Below are 13,614 nucleotides of genomic sequence, written 5' to 3'. Positions count from 1 at the left end.
TCCACTGAGCCACAACAGGAACTCCTAGAGCATCTTTAAATAGTCTGTCTTAGGTAAGGTTGGACTGAGACATTCTAGACTTGGGAACTATGGAAAGGAAAGAAGGAAGTAGCTGGCCCAGAAAGATCTGTAATTTAAAAAATGGTAACAGTGCAAGGAAAGCAGATGGCTCATCAGAACAAAACAGATAAAATCTATGAGTAGCCCCGAAATTCTTCCTCTAAAATTCCATCCTGAGGAAATGCTACTCAAAATAGATAAAGAATGAGCACTCCCCTTCGTGGCTCAGGGGTTAGTGAACCCGACTAGGATCCATGAGGATGTGGGTTCGATCCCTGGCCTCCCTCAGTGGGTTAAGGATCTGGTGTTGCCGTGAGCTGTGGTGTCGGTTGCAGATGCGGCTCAGATCCTCTGTGGCTGTGACTGGGGTGTAGGGCAAAAGCTGTAGCTCTGATTCCACCCCTAGCCTGAGGACCTCCATACCCCATGGGTGCGGCCCTAAAATGCGCGTGTGCGCACACACACATACACACAAAGAATGAAAGGCTTAATGATGGGGGTTGGTTCAGTGTAATGTTTTAGAGTCATGTATATAATGCTTATACAGAATCCTTGACGACATAGGAAAATGCTTGTTGTACTAAGTAAAAGGAGCAGAATAAAAGTGTCCCTTTTATGGTCTCAATTACTGACAAGGCATTAGAACAAAAAGACTGGAAGGAGATGGGCCAAAACCCTAGTTGTCTTCTGGGAAAAGCACTGCCAACCTGCATTGTTCTGCTTCTGTATTTCCTTCTGCACTTCACTGATTTTTCGCCAAGAAATAAAGTGAAAACGGTGGAGAGAGAGAGCCCTCCATAATACTTTAAGTGAGAAGACAAAAACCTGGTAAGAGTTACTTCTTAGTGAAGAATCTGGGGACTCCTAAGGCTTTCCTCCCAGGTCGCTTCTCACTGGAGAATGATTTCGATGGCTGGGTTGTGTTGGCACAAGGTTTAGACACTGGCCTTCTGCTTTGACTGGATCTTACTACACAGAGATACTATAACACAAAAAATGCTGCCCTGCAAGTTGCAAAGAAATTAAAAGGTTAACTTTTATTGTCTGTAATAAAAGTAGAATGTATGGCCTTTCTCTTGGTCTGGTGGGCCCTCTGTTCCTGTCCATCAGTTCTGGTGGCCAAGAGAAATGGTTAGCAAATAAGTAAAACCTAAGGAAAAAAAATTTAAGAGCCACCGGCTTGTAAGAAAATGCAAACACAAAAATTTAAGCAAAACTTCAGTCTCTCTTCCCACTTGCGTTCCTCTCTCCATTTAATATATCTATTTAAGTAACTGTGGGGTTTCAACTCCTATAATTCAGAGGAGGAAAGGGTGGTGATGGACTGGATTAATGACGGGAGACTTTAGGTAGGACGCTGGTTCCCCAGTGGGGGGGATTCTGGTCCCCAGGGACACGTGGCAAGGTCTGGAGACATTTTTGGTTGTCACCACTCAGGGAGAGGATGCTACTGGCCTCTAGGGTAGAGGCCAGAGATGCTGGTCACATCATTCTGTGCAGAATGGCCCCTGACAACAGAGAATTCCCCAGCCCCAAGGTCAACGGGACTGATGTTAGGAAACTCTGAGGCAGCATTTAGAATTTGTGCTGAGACTAGAAAGGTGAGAAGGACCTGGCGAGGCCAAGGAGGGGGTGAGTGGAGTGTGTGATGGGCATTGCAGGAAGGAGGGCTGGTCCAGGCAAAGTCAAAGATGAGAATTCATCTATGGTGACTGGCCGGGAGAGAGTGACTGAAGAGCAGAGGTGCAACTGCTAGCCGTAAGGACACGCAACACTCTTGAGTGCTGTGGCTAAATGTTGACTTGTGATACAATGTAACAACAGGAGCCAGCTGAACTTCTGGAGAATTCCAGATTTTTCATCGAAAGTAAGTTCCATGATTCACAGGTAGAAATGGCTGTTCATATGAATAACAAGTCATGTAGACTCAAATGGCCAAAAGAGCAAGCAAAGCCACAAGACAGACTCTTATAGTGACATGGGATCCAAGCCACATCTGCGACCTACCCTATAGCTCACGGCAACGCCGGATCCTTAACCCACTGAGCAAGGCCAGGGATCGAGCTCACAACCTCATGGTTCCTAGTCAGATTCATTTAACCACTGAGCCACAATGGGAACTCCCGTAATCTTTAACTTAAACGCAAAACTCTTCTCAGTTTCCCGCACTGCAAAAACAACCTGGTTTGGAGTAAAATGGTTCTGATCTTGCATTGCTAAGAGGTTATAAAGTGGAGACAGAGAATTCAGGAAAGACAACGTACACTTGAAGTTCCACCAGGACTTTGTAGCTCGTCAATCACTTGTTTATTATAGACACTTATATTGGCTTGACAAGAATGTACTGGCCCAGTGCAGAGAAATGAAGAAGTGTGGATAGATTTAAAGCAGGTGTGAGGGACAACGGGGTTAACTGAAACAGTCTAAAAACAGATGAGCTAGACTTTATATGGGGGGAACTGAGGAGTCAGGAAGTGGTGGAGTAGATAGAGAAGCCCTGTTGTAGTGTTGGGAACTCAAATCTTGGTTCTCTTACATTCTGCTGTCTCCTCAGATTTCAAATCCAAACGTGTCTGTAACTCTCAAGGAGTTGGGACTAAAAGTAACAAATCAATGTTAAACTGGACTTTTTTTTGTTTTTTCCCATGCTTTTTAGGGCCGTACTCGCGGCACATGGAGGTTCCCAGGTTAGGGGTTGAATCGGAGCTGTAGCCACTGGCCTACACCACAGCCACAGAAACACAGGATCTGAGCTGTGTCTGCGACCTACCCCACAGCTCATGACAACGCCGGATCCTCACCCCACGGAGCGAGGCCGGGGATCGAACCCGCAACCTCATGGTTCCTGGTCGGATTCATTTCCACTGTGGCACGAAGGGAGTTCTGTGACTTTTAATATATGTAGTAATGTCCCTGAATGGCATAACTAGCTGTCTTGGTTAGTTCAATTTGTGATCTTATCACAATCTTGAATTTTTTTTTTTTTTTTTCCCTGCCTAAAATGCCTAGCCCATGGTGATTAGAAGGAAAATTCAGGGACAGGAGATGTGAAGAGTTTGGTCAGAAGAAGGAGACTGGCAAATGCCAGAGCCCCTTTTTTCTTTCTTTTTAGGGTTGCACTGTAGCACATGGAAGTTCCCGGGCTAAGGGTTGAATAGGCCTGCGCCACAGCCACAGCCACACTGGATCCAAGCCGCATCTGTGACCTTTACCACAGCTCATGGCAATGCTGGACCTTTAACCCACTGAATGAGGCCAGGGATTGAACCCACATCCTCATGGAGACGATGCTGGATTCTTAAGCCACTGAGCTACAACGGGAACTCCTAGAGCCTTTTAATTGATGTAGAAATCTCTCTGGGGAAGAAAAGAGAAGCTTAAGCAGGTTGAAAACTCTGCCGCTCCAATGTGAAGGCCACACAAGAGACTGAGAGTGAACACTTGGGGAAAAACCTGGAGGAAATGGGCCTCAGTATTTTTTAGTTCTCTGACAATGTATGAAATTCACAAGCAACTGCAAATCTACAGAAACAAATAGTAAATTAGTGGTTGCCTGTGACTGGGTCATTATAAACGGGAAGGAGGAATCCTACTGGGGAGACGGAAGGGTTCTCCAAATGGATGGGGGGGGGACTATTGTGAACCCCAGTAAATTTTATAAAGATTACCAAACTGTGCACGGGCGAATTTTATAATATGTGAATGACACCACAATACATTTTTTTTTTTTTAAATCATGGGAACTGAAGGCAGAGCAATTTTAATCACTCTCCACCCTCCTGACCCAGGCGGCTGAATCAAATTCTGATGGCCACGCTACCTCTGAAACCCACCTCTAAAGCAGGGTTCATTGAAACCTGTTTAACCTGGGATTCTTAAGCTGGCAACTTGAGAACCACCAGAAAATTCCTCAGTTCTGTGTTATTTCCAGCTGTGAGAGGCACAGAGGACTGAGTATTTGTTTTTCAAGATATTTAGGAAACGCACGACTTTCTTCTCCAATGCACGGGCTGCATCGTGGAGTGCAAAATACCAATAATCCAGATTTTGGGACTGGTGCTGGGAAGGCATGCTCTTATTCTCTGCTGTTATTCATCAGGCTGGAGTGGGAAGAGGAGGCTGGAAGCCTGAGATGACAGAGTGGCGTTTTTACTCACAGGACACTTACAGGGTAAGGCTGGATGACCGTGAGGAGTATCGATTCTTTGCAGCTTCTGTAAGAGAGAAAAACAAACATATGACATGCACGGGGCCTGGACTCGAATGGCGACAGTATTCTTTTGAAACAAGATGTGTGCTGGGTGGATGAATATTCCTTGGGCTTCCAGGACAGGGAAGCAAAAAGCTCCGAAGTGGGCTTTCAGACCCCAGAGAAAATCAGCATCAAATGTTCACCCGGTGTAACAAACAGCCCAGTGGAAAGCTCCTTATTGGGTTTATGTTGGGCGGTACCATCTGCAACGCCAAACAGCAGGGCTCTAGAATAAAACTGGCCGAAGGAAGATCAGATTTTAGCAGGATCAACGCACTCTCTCAATATTGATCCTCGCCATCCGATTTCCCTTTAGCCGCTTAAAAATACCTGCGTACTTTCCCGGAAGGGGATAGATTTTTTAAAAAAATTTATCTATCAATTCACTGACCATCATTCAAGGTTGTTCTATCTATCAATTCATTTCTATCACTCATTGACCAGGGAACACCATTATCTTCTGAGGGTCAGCATCACCAAAGAAAAATGCGACTGCAGGCTTCTTACGTAAAAACAGCATCGCGGCAAATGCGACACGCCAGACCCCGTGGCTCTCAAAGGCCGAGCGGTAACAATGCCTGTGACCTTGGGCGGATAAACGTTTCAGACGGGTGCTCCCTGGGAAACAGCACTCACCGGAGGGAACACTTTGTAGCTAAAAGCCGAACAATGTAATATAATGGTTTATTTAATTTCTCCCAAGTAACCCAAACCTTTCAAAGAACTCAAAATCCTTGGGGGGAAATCATATTATGGGTTATAATAGTTTTTTCGCCTTCCTTCCTCTGTTCCTTTGGTTTTTTTATCCTGAGTAGGAGAAAGGTCAGTTGCCATTTTTGTGGAGGAGGATCTGACTTTTTCTACTTCGGGAGGTAATTCATTACCTGCTTTCGGGATTTCCCACCCGAAGGACTAAAGCAAAGGGGATGTGTCTTCGTGCAGCTTCCCCCGGAGAAGCCGGGACAAACGTCATTTCTAGGATGAAGCCCCTTACTGGAAGCCCATTCCAGGGCTGGACCACGGTCTACTGACCTGCCATAGCAGCAGTGGGGGTGGGCCCTGGGGGAGGGGGTGGGGGCAGGGAAGGAGAGAAATCAATGGGGAGGAGGCATCACAGCATTGAGGATGATGGTGACAGTGGCCTGTTTGTGCCCACCAGTTGCCAAGGGTTGGTGGAAAGCCCCAGGAACTGGAAAGGCCCCCAGGGTTCCCATTAGACGGAGTAATAGAGCAACAGTGTGATCAAATGAGCATTCAGAGGCTAAGATGATCGGGGGTGCCTGGCTGGTGGCCGTGTAGACCTGTGTAGCAGTCTGGCACCCCCTAGGCAAACTTCAGTGTCAGGAGCGCTATGACCCAGCTGTCCCATGCTGGTTTATATCACAAAGAAATTCTGCCACTAGCCTTTAAGGGAGTATGGATGAGGGTGTTCGGTGCAGTGCAATCTATGGACGTGCAGCACTGGAAGCAAGGTGGGCGTCCATCGCCAGGAGGGTGGGCACGTGACTGTGTGGACGGCGTGCCAGGGAATGGTGTGGCAGGAAGGGTCAGTGGGGCAGAGGTGGTGTGGGCCTGTTTGTCCTGCCTGGCCTGCTCTAGCTGGGTTAGCCCCCAGAGCCCTCTGTAGCAGGCAATGGCCCCGGACCTCATTCCTGACGCATAGCTGGTTGCATCTGAGCGTTGGAATGAGCCCACTGGATGTCCCCTGTCCAGAATCAGAACTAAGAGATGCAGACGAAGAGAGCTGGGAGCCAGGTGAGATGCGTGACTTGTCCTTCCTGAATAAGAGTAAAGGTTACAGATGCCAGTGTCCCCTGAGCAGGCCTGGTCCCCACTAGCTGTTCCTGGGGGCTAGCTGTTCACTGTTCAAGTAGAAATAAAACAACTGATGTGAAATACCTCAGTATGATACCTATCCTCAGTTCTGGGAATGGGCTTTATTTGTTTTCTCTCATCTATAAGTACTTAATTATCACCTGCCAGACAAAAAGAATTCACTCCATAGTGCTTTGGGTCTCTTAGGATTCCAATCCCAGAAAAAAAAAAAAAAAAAAAAGGTTCGAAGCCATATGTGTTCATATGTTACAGGGTGCTACAATAACTGAGGCAGTCCCAGCTGAGGCCTCATGCCAATCACTTCCACACACCAAAACAGGCTGCTGTAAGACTTTCACAGGAAGTACTAAAAACCAGGGTTAGGGACTCAACCCCTTATTCATCTCAGAGTCTCACTCATGATTTAATTTTTTTACAAAAAGGTAACAGGGAGAGGCCAGTAGAAGCAGCACACGCCCAAAGAGCAGAGGCTACATTTGTAAAATGACTACCCTTCCACGAAGGCAGGTCCCAAGTGTGCAATTCCTGTGGAAGAGCCAGGAGAAATGGCGCCCTGGGGTCACTGAATTAAAGGCATCTTGCTCAGCGAAGCTTCTTCTAAGGGCAAGAGGGCCTTAGCCGAACACTGTAGAAAGTAAGGAACATTGGACACAGCCAGCCATTGGGTACTCTCTGACTCAAAGGAGCTACAGTTGGAGCAATCCAATTGAGAGATCTTCTACAAACGTACAAAAGTGCCCCAAGGCAGAGACTCAACCCTCATGATCTTCCACGGACAGAGGAAACCAACGCCAGATAACATTGGTGCGAATCAAGTGAGAACTTTCCTGCTCCTCACCTCACTGTTCTGGTCTCATTTCAATGTGGAAGGAGCCAAAGCTACAGAAGAATGTTGGCAAATGCTCCTTAGCTCACTTCGGCCTTCACGGGACAGAAATAGGGGCAAGGGAGAAGTTTTGTGGGGTTGGCGGTTTGACTATTACGTGACAAGAGAACCTTTTAATTACAGATTACAAATTGGGATTACAAGTATACAAGTGATTGGAGAATTTTTCTGAACCTGCTCAACACATTAATGGAGGCTACATGAGATTTCATTGAGGGCTAAGGAAGACCTGGAGAGCTGTCATGAAGGGCAAGGGGCTGGGGTGGGGCGGGGGGAATAACAGTTGCTCTGTGATTTCACCCTCTCAGATCTACTTGCTATCCTGATCCCCAATTTCTATTTACTTAAACTGACTTGACTAGATCAGATTACTTGAGTCCAAACAATTCTTGCCTAAGACAGTGGGTGCTTAGACCCTGAAGAGGAAACCAAAAAGTAAATGCAAGAATGAGGGGTAAGAGGTGACAGGTGGAAGGGTGGGCAGGAGAATGGATGGGTCCACAAAGCTGTGGGAAAAATGCTAGTTTTTCCTAGAACAATGCTCATTGGTACCATATTCATCTGTTCATTTCAGGAAAGAGAAGCAAATATTCATAGCTCTTGTGCAGTGTGTTAGGAGCAGACAAGTCCTTGGAGAAGGACTCGTTATTCATCTTACATGCTAACAAAATAAGCATAGACACTGCATTAGCTTCCTATGGCTGCTGTAATAAATTACCACAACTTAGTGGCTTAAAACAACCCAATTTTTTTATCTTACAAGGCTGGAGGTCAAAAGTCTGAAATGAGCTAGGCTAAAATCAAAGTGTCAGTAGGGCTGCATTCATTCTGGAACATTTTCCAGCTTTGGAAGCTTCCTGGACTCCTTGATTCATGGCCCCTTGCTCCGTCGTCAAAACTGGCAATGTAGCAAATTTCTCCCTGACACTCCTGTCTCCCTCTTTCACCTATAAAGGCCCTTATGATTACTTTGGACCCACCTGGATAATCCAGGAAAATTGTCCCCTTCTGAACTGAATCACATCTGCAGTCATAAGCTCTGGGGATTAGGATGTGGTTATCTTTAGGGGACCTTTATTCTGCCCTACCATAGATGCTAGCTTTGTTAGTTATCTAGTGCTGCATAACAAATTACCATAAACTTAGTGGCTTAAAACAACACACATTATTACCTCACAGTTTCTATGAGTGAGACATATGAGTATGACTTAACTTGGTCATCCTTTTCAAGGTTTCTGATGCGATTTCAATCAACATGTAGCCCAGGGCTGAGGTCTCATCTGAAAGTTCAATTGGGAAGAATCCACTTCTAAGCATGCTTCTATGGTTTGGGGTAGGATTAAATTCCTTTGGGGATGTTGTGCAAAGGGCCTCAGTTCCTTGCTGGCAACTGGTTAGAGATCACCCTCAGTTCCTTGTCATATGAGCCTCCCCCCCCCCATGGCAATTTGCTTCATCAAAGCAACAAAGGAGAGCATCTCATTTGGTAAGATATAAGGTATAATCTTATGTTACATAACTGAGGAAGTGACATCCCATCACCCTTGCCATATTCTACAGGTGAGAAGGAAGTCATAGGTCTCAGCCATAGTAAAAAAGAGGGAAATAAGCGAAGTTATGAACATCAGGAGGCAAGGATCACTGGGGGCCATCTTAGATTCTGCCTAACACATCAACAAAGAAAGATTCATAAGCAAGTAACCTGTAAGTATCTCAAAAGTAGTGTCCACCCATGACTTCACCTTACAGAGAAGTTTTTTTTTGTCAAGAATGTCAGGAAGAATTATTGCTCAGCTTACCTTGTTACTTTGAAAATGGGAACCTTTTTCAAAATATGCCTATTAGAATTCTTTGTGTCTATAGTAATTCTTTGTAAATTGCCTGAAACATAGCCTATATTGACTTTAATTTTACTACCGAATGAATAAATGAAGTGATTGAAATAAAATATTCTATTATGTTACTTATGATTAGGACTAGGGATGTGTTTCTTCTGTTTACTCTCATCTCTAATTATTTAATTATAACCTGCCAGACAAGAAAAGTTAACTCCATAATGTTTTGGATCCCTTAGAATTCCCAAGTCTAAGATCCTGGGGTGGGGGAAAGATGTAAGCCACATAAAAATAGCCTTAACAGAAAGATAAGAATTGAGAATGAAAGATTCCACACTGAAGTAGTAACTTCTTTTTATGAAGGTCTAAAACAGCTAGAGACTTTTTTTACAAATCCAGTTAGAAGCACATTTAGAGAAGTATTATCTTATAATAAATGCCAAGTGAACTTTCTAATTTGATGACTAATTTGAAATGACAGTGCAAATATTTTTTTAAAAGGTTGCATTTGTTAAAAACATCATTCTAATCCCTGTATTACGATGCTGACCTCTAGAAGATAATACAGTCTAACCTACCCTCAACCACTCCTATCAAATTTACCTTCAATTCTTCTCTCTTTATTCCTTTAACAAAGGTCTTCTGTTATCCTTTTTCAATGGAAAGTTGCTTGAAACACATTTGGGACACCCAGCATCAGTGGTTGCAGGTCATGCTTTGATATCATAGCCCATTTTCAAATTTTACTGGAATGGGACTCTGTTGCAGCAAGCAAAGTGAGGTAAGGCAGAATCTCAGATTCTAATGAGGCTTTTGGTATTAACATCCCTTTCAGTGATGAAGCTACAGTCGGTGTTTGCTTTCTCTTAGAGCAGGATAGCTTGGTACCTTTCTTTTCTTGTCTTTTTGCCTTTTGAGGGCCACACCCATAACATATGGAGGTTCCCAGGTCAGGGGTCCAACGGAGCTGTAGCTGCTGGCCTACACCACAGCCACAGCAATGCAGCATCCAAGCCTCGTCTGCTCATGGCAACGCCGGATCCTTAACCCACTGAGCAAGGCCAGGGATGGAACACATGTCCTCATGGATGCTAGTCAGGTTCCTTAACCACTAAGCCACAATGGGAACTCCAGTACCTTTCTTTAAATGACTTGCCCACTTCATATTTACACAGACTTAATACTGCAATATATAATCATATTGGCATATGCCATCATATATTTCCCTTCTAGACCAACTAAATAAGATTCCCTTGACTAACTCAGAGATCAACACAGATTTACAGAGTTGTGAAGAACAATGAGATTTCCTCATAGATTAGGAAAATAGAACAAAACAAAGCAAAACCGAAAAGATACAAAAATACACTTTATGTCAAAATTCAAGAGTCTTGCTTTTGTAAAAGTCCAGACAAGTTAACCATACAATTTTAAACTTCAAAAGTGGAAATAAGGAATCAATTTATGAAGCCTGAAAGGTTAGGCTTTTAAAAGGCAAAATAAAGAGGCAATTTAGAGCTATATATAAAAGAATTTTATGAACTGTAAAATGACATTTGAACGTAACTCAAAAGACGGATGTGCGGTATTTTTATTTGGAAGGAAAGGTGGTGAGGCACAGTGAAAGGGCCTTTGAACTCTCACTTCTAAGGTAAACACATGCACACATAAGAGTCTTTCTTCTTCCTGAATTTCAGAGTTCCTAAAAGAGATTAGAAAAATATTCTTTTTCTAATCTTAGAAGCTAGGGCATCTTAGCCCTTAAACTCTCTGCTGGTGGACAGCTGCTGTTCATGGAAATAAGAATGGATTAAGAGCATTTCTCCAAGAGCCTTTCTGCAGTCCTAGGGTGTTATGAAGCCACTGGGACACCTTCTACTTTCTCTTCCTTACCCGAACCTGGAGATGTGAAAAGAGCACTGAGATTTTTGTGATCTGATGACCAGCCATAACATAAAGTCAGCCTAGTCAATTGCTGCCAAAGTTGAGGAAATAATGTCCCTGCTTCTTAGAAAAGTCACCATAGGACAATTTGAAAGGGGGGTTTAATGCTTCATCCAGTTGACCTCTCCAACGTTCTGAACAGAGATTGTAATTATCCACTGTATCTATTCCTAACAGGTACTGAATACATTAGCTGGGGAGAATGGAAATAGCTGGCGAGCGACCAAGCATTCAAACAAGGTCAACATATTAAGGCTAAGTGTGATCTGTCATGGACTTTATGAAATGTTTATACTCTCCGCATTGTAGCTAAATTCTGCCCTTACTTTGATAACGGCAAAGAAGAGGAACAGGATTATTTGTCATTTCTCAGTTAGCTTCAGGGAATGCTGAGAAAAGAAATAGCCATAATGAAGCCACCACAGTCATCAGGGCAACAAAGGAAGAGGAGATGGCTCAAAGGGTTCACCTGTCCAGGAGCACTGGCTTGGTTTCTACCAATTCTACAGCCAAGGTCTCTCCCACCACCATTTTCCCCCTGGAGGAGGGGTGATGCTACTGAGCCAAGAAGACTACCAGTTTGGTGGCCAAAGGGAAAAGGAAGAGAATTTAAGGAAAGATTCTTAAGTAATATGCTAAAGAGTTCACTCTAAACCACTGTAGGATTCTACCATTCATCTCTTCCCATCTGTGGTACAGAGGCTCCAAAAACCAGATCTCAATGAACCACACCTTTTGGTACTCTCACCTTTCTGTAGTCTCTTCCCCATGAATCTGGACTAGTTCTATGACATACCTTTGACGAATAGGATGTTATAGAAGGGACAGTGCATGACTTCCAGGCCTTGGTTTGAAGAATCCTAGAATCCTGCAGTGTCCAAGTGGGTATCTTGGAATGCTCACTCTGTGAGAAGCCAGCTACCATGTTAAGTCCCACAACCCTGTGATCAACATGTGGTGGGGAAGCTAGCCCTGTGGAGAAGCAGCGTGGGGAGAGGGAGGTTGGCCTGGCCAGCTGCAGTAGTGTCAACTGTCCAAGTCCAAGCAACAACAGAAGTATGAAAAAGGCACCTTGGATCTACAGTCCAAATAAGTCTTTATATGGTTCCAGCTCCAGCTGTCCTTTAACTGCAGCCACAGGAGCGAGAGCAGCAAGAACCACATGAATGAGTCCAGTCAATCCACGGTATCACAAGAGAAGAAACAATCGATTTTACTAAGCCATGACATTTGCTTAGTGGCAATAGAATACGAACATCATCTGTCTATAAAGAGCTTGAAAACAATGTTTTTTAAAGACTGGCAATCAAAGGATACCAATGCTTTAGAAATTGAGCATCTCTCTCTTTATCAAGGAAGGGAAAGCATTCAATCTAATGACTCTCCAGAAAACTGTAATGGAGACCCACACATGAAAAAAATATGTCATACAAACACACATGGAAGTTCGGAGGACAACTCACTAAGTGCTGGAAGTGGGGCTAGCACAACTGCAACATTGACTACAGACTTCTGGAGACTGGGCTAGAGGGGAACAGAACTATAAACTTAGGGGACAGGAAAATACTTGATCAGAGTCTTGGACCAAAAATGCTTCACTGCAAAGAAGAATTTTAAGGGCACAACTGACAGTGCCTTGTGGGGTATGTGTTTGAACTTTGCAGAGAAAGGATTAAGGCACATTGTAATTTTTGGCTTAGAATCAAACAGCTTACATACAACCAATGACTAGAATATAAACCTAGGGAAAGACTAGAATTCTTTGAAAAGTCTAATTCACATTTTCCTGAACGCATTTAAGGCTTAGATTGTGCTTTTCTTTGTGAAGAATATTAGGTTGTTAGGTTAAAATCCATATAAATGATGCAGTGATTATCAAAATTAACATTTTAATGAAACTGTCTCACTTCTGGCCCTTTATGTTATTATATTTTTTACACCTTTGCAGTAAAATTTCAAGTGAGGGGCTCTGAATTTGGAAGCTGCTGTGCAAGAGTTTTATTTGTGTATGGTATTTGTTGTGGGTTTGACCTAAATTTTTTGTCCATTCAATTCATTTTTTGCTGAATGAATATTGTCTTTGGCCTTTGAACTACTTATCTTCTTTTTCTTTTTTCTTTTTTTTTTTTGTCTTTTTGCCTTTTCTAGGGCCGCTCCCATGGCATATGGAGGTTCCCAGGCTAGGGGTCAAATCGGAGCTGTAGCTGCCAGCCTACGCCACAGCCACAGCAAGGCGGGATCCGAGCCATGTCTGCGACCTACACCACAGCTCACGGCAACACTGGATCCTTAACCCACTGAGTGAGGCCAGGGATTGAACCCGCAACCTCATGGTTCCTAGTCGGATTCATTAACCACTGAGCCATGACGGGAACTCCTGAACTCTTTAACTAATGGATGAAACTGGTAGGTAAATTTAAGGTTTATAAAGGGCAGCAGGATCTCTTGAGATAAAAATTAAATTATTTTATATACCTGTAGAATACCGAATAGCTCTTGCCTCATTCTTTCCCTAAATATTGACTGAGTGCCTAGCAGGTGAGAGGCATTTGGGATACAGCAGTGATTCTCAATGGGGAATGATTCTGCCCTGTAGGGGGCACTGGGCAATGTCTGGAGACATTTATGATTGTCACAATGAAGGTGGGAGCTACTGGCATCTAGTGGGTAGCAGCCAAGGATGCTGCTAAACATCCTACAATGCACAGGGCAGCCCCATAAACAAAGAATTTTCAGCCCAAAATGTCAGTAGCACTGAGACGGAGAAACCCTGGGCTACATCAGATGTATTATCCCCCTGC

At 44.0% G+C, this 13,614-nt stretch overlaps 1 protein-coding gene across 2 annotated transcripts in view; it reads right to left on the bottom strand.

Moving 5' to 3' along the window:
- Positions 1-13,614, bottom strand: part of FRMPD4 (FERM and PDZ domain containing 4) — a 198,334-nt gene that overhangs the window by 48,987 nt on the left and 135,733 nt on the right. For both annotated transcript variants that reach the window (XM_047764466.1, XM_047764467.1), the window contains exon 4: positions 4,229-4,274. In XM_047764466.1, coding sequence (XP_047620422.1) covers positions 4,229-4,274 — 46 coding nt within the window. The remainder of the gene's footprint in view (positions 1-4,228; positions 4,275-13,614) is intronic.

This window comes from Phacochoerus africanus, chromosome X (assembly GCF_016906955.1).
Source record: "Phacochoerus africanus isolate WHEZ1 chromosome X, ROS_Pafr_v1, whole genome shotgun sequence".
Classification (NCBI taxonomy): domain Eukaryota; kingdom Metazoa; phylum Chordata; class Mammalia; order Artiodactyla; family Suidae; genus Phacochoerus; species Phacochoerus africanus.
Note: the sequence above shows the minus strand (reverse complement) of the source record. Positions and strands in the feature narration are given on the sequence as shown.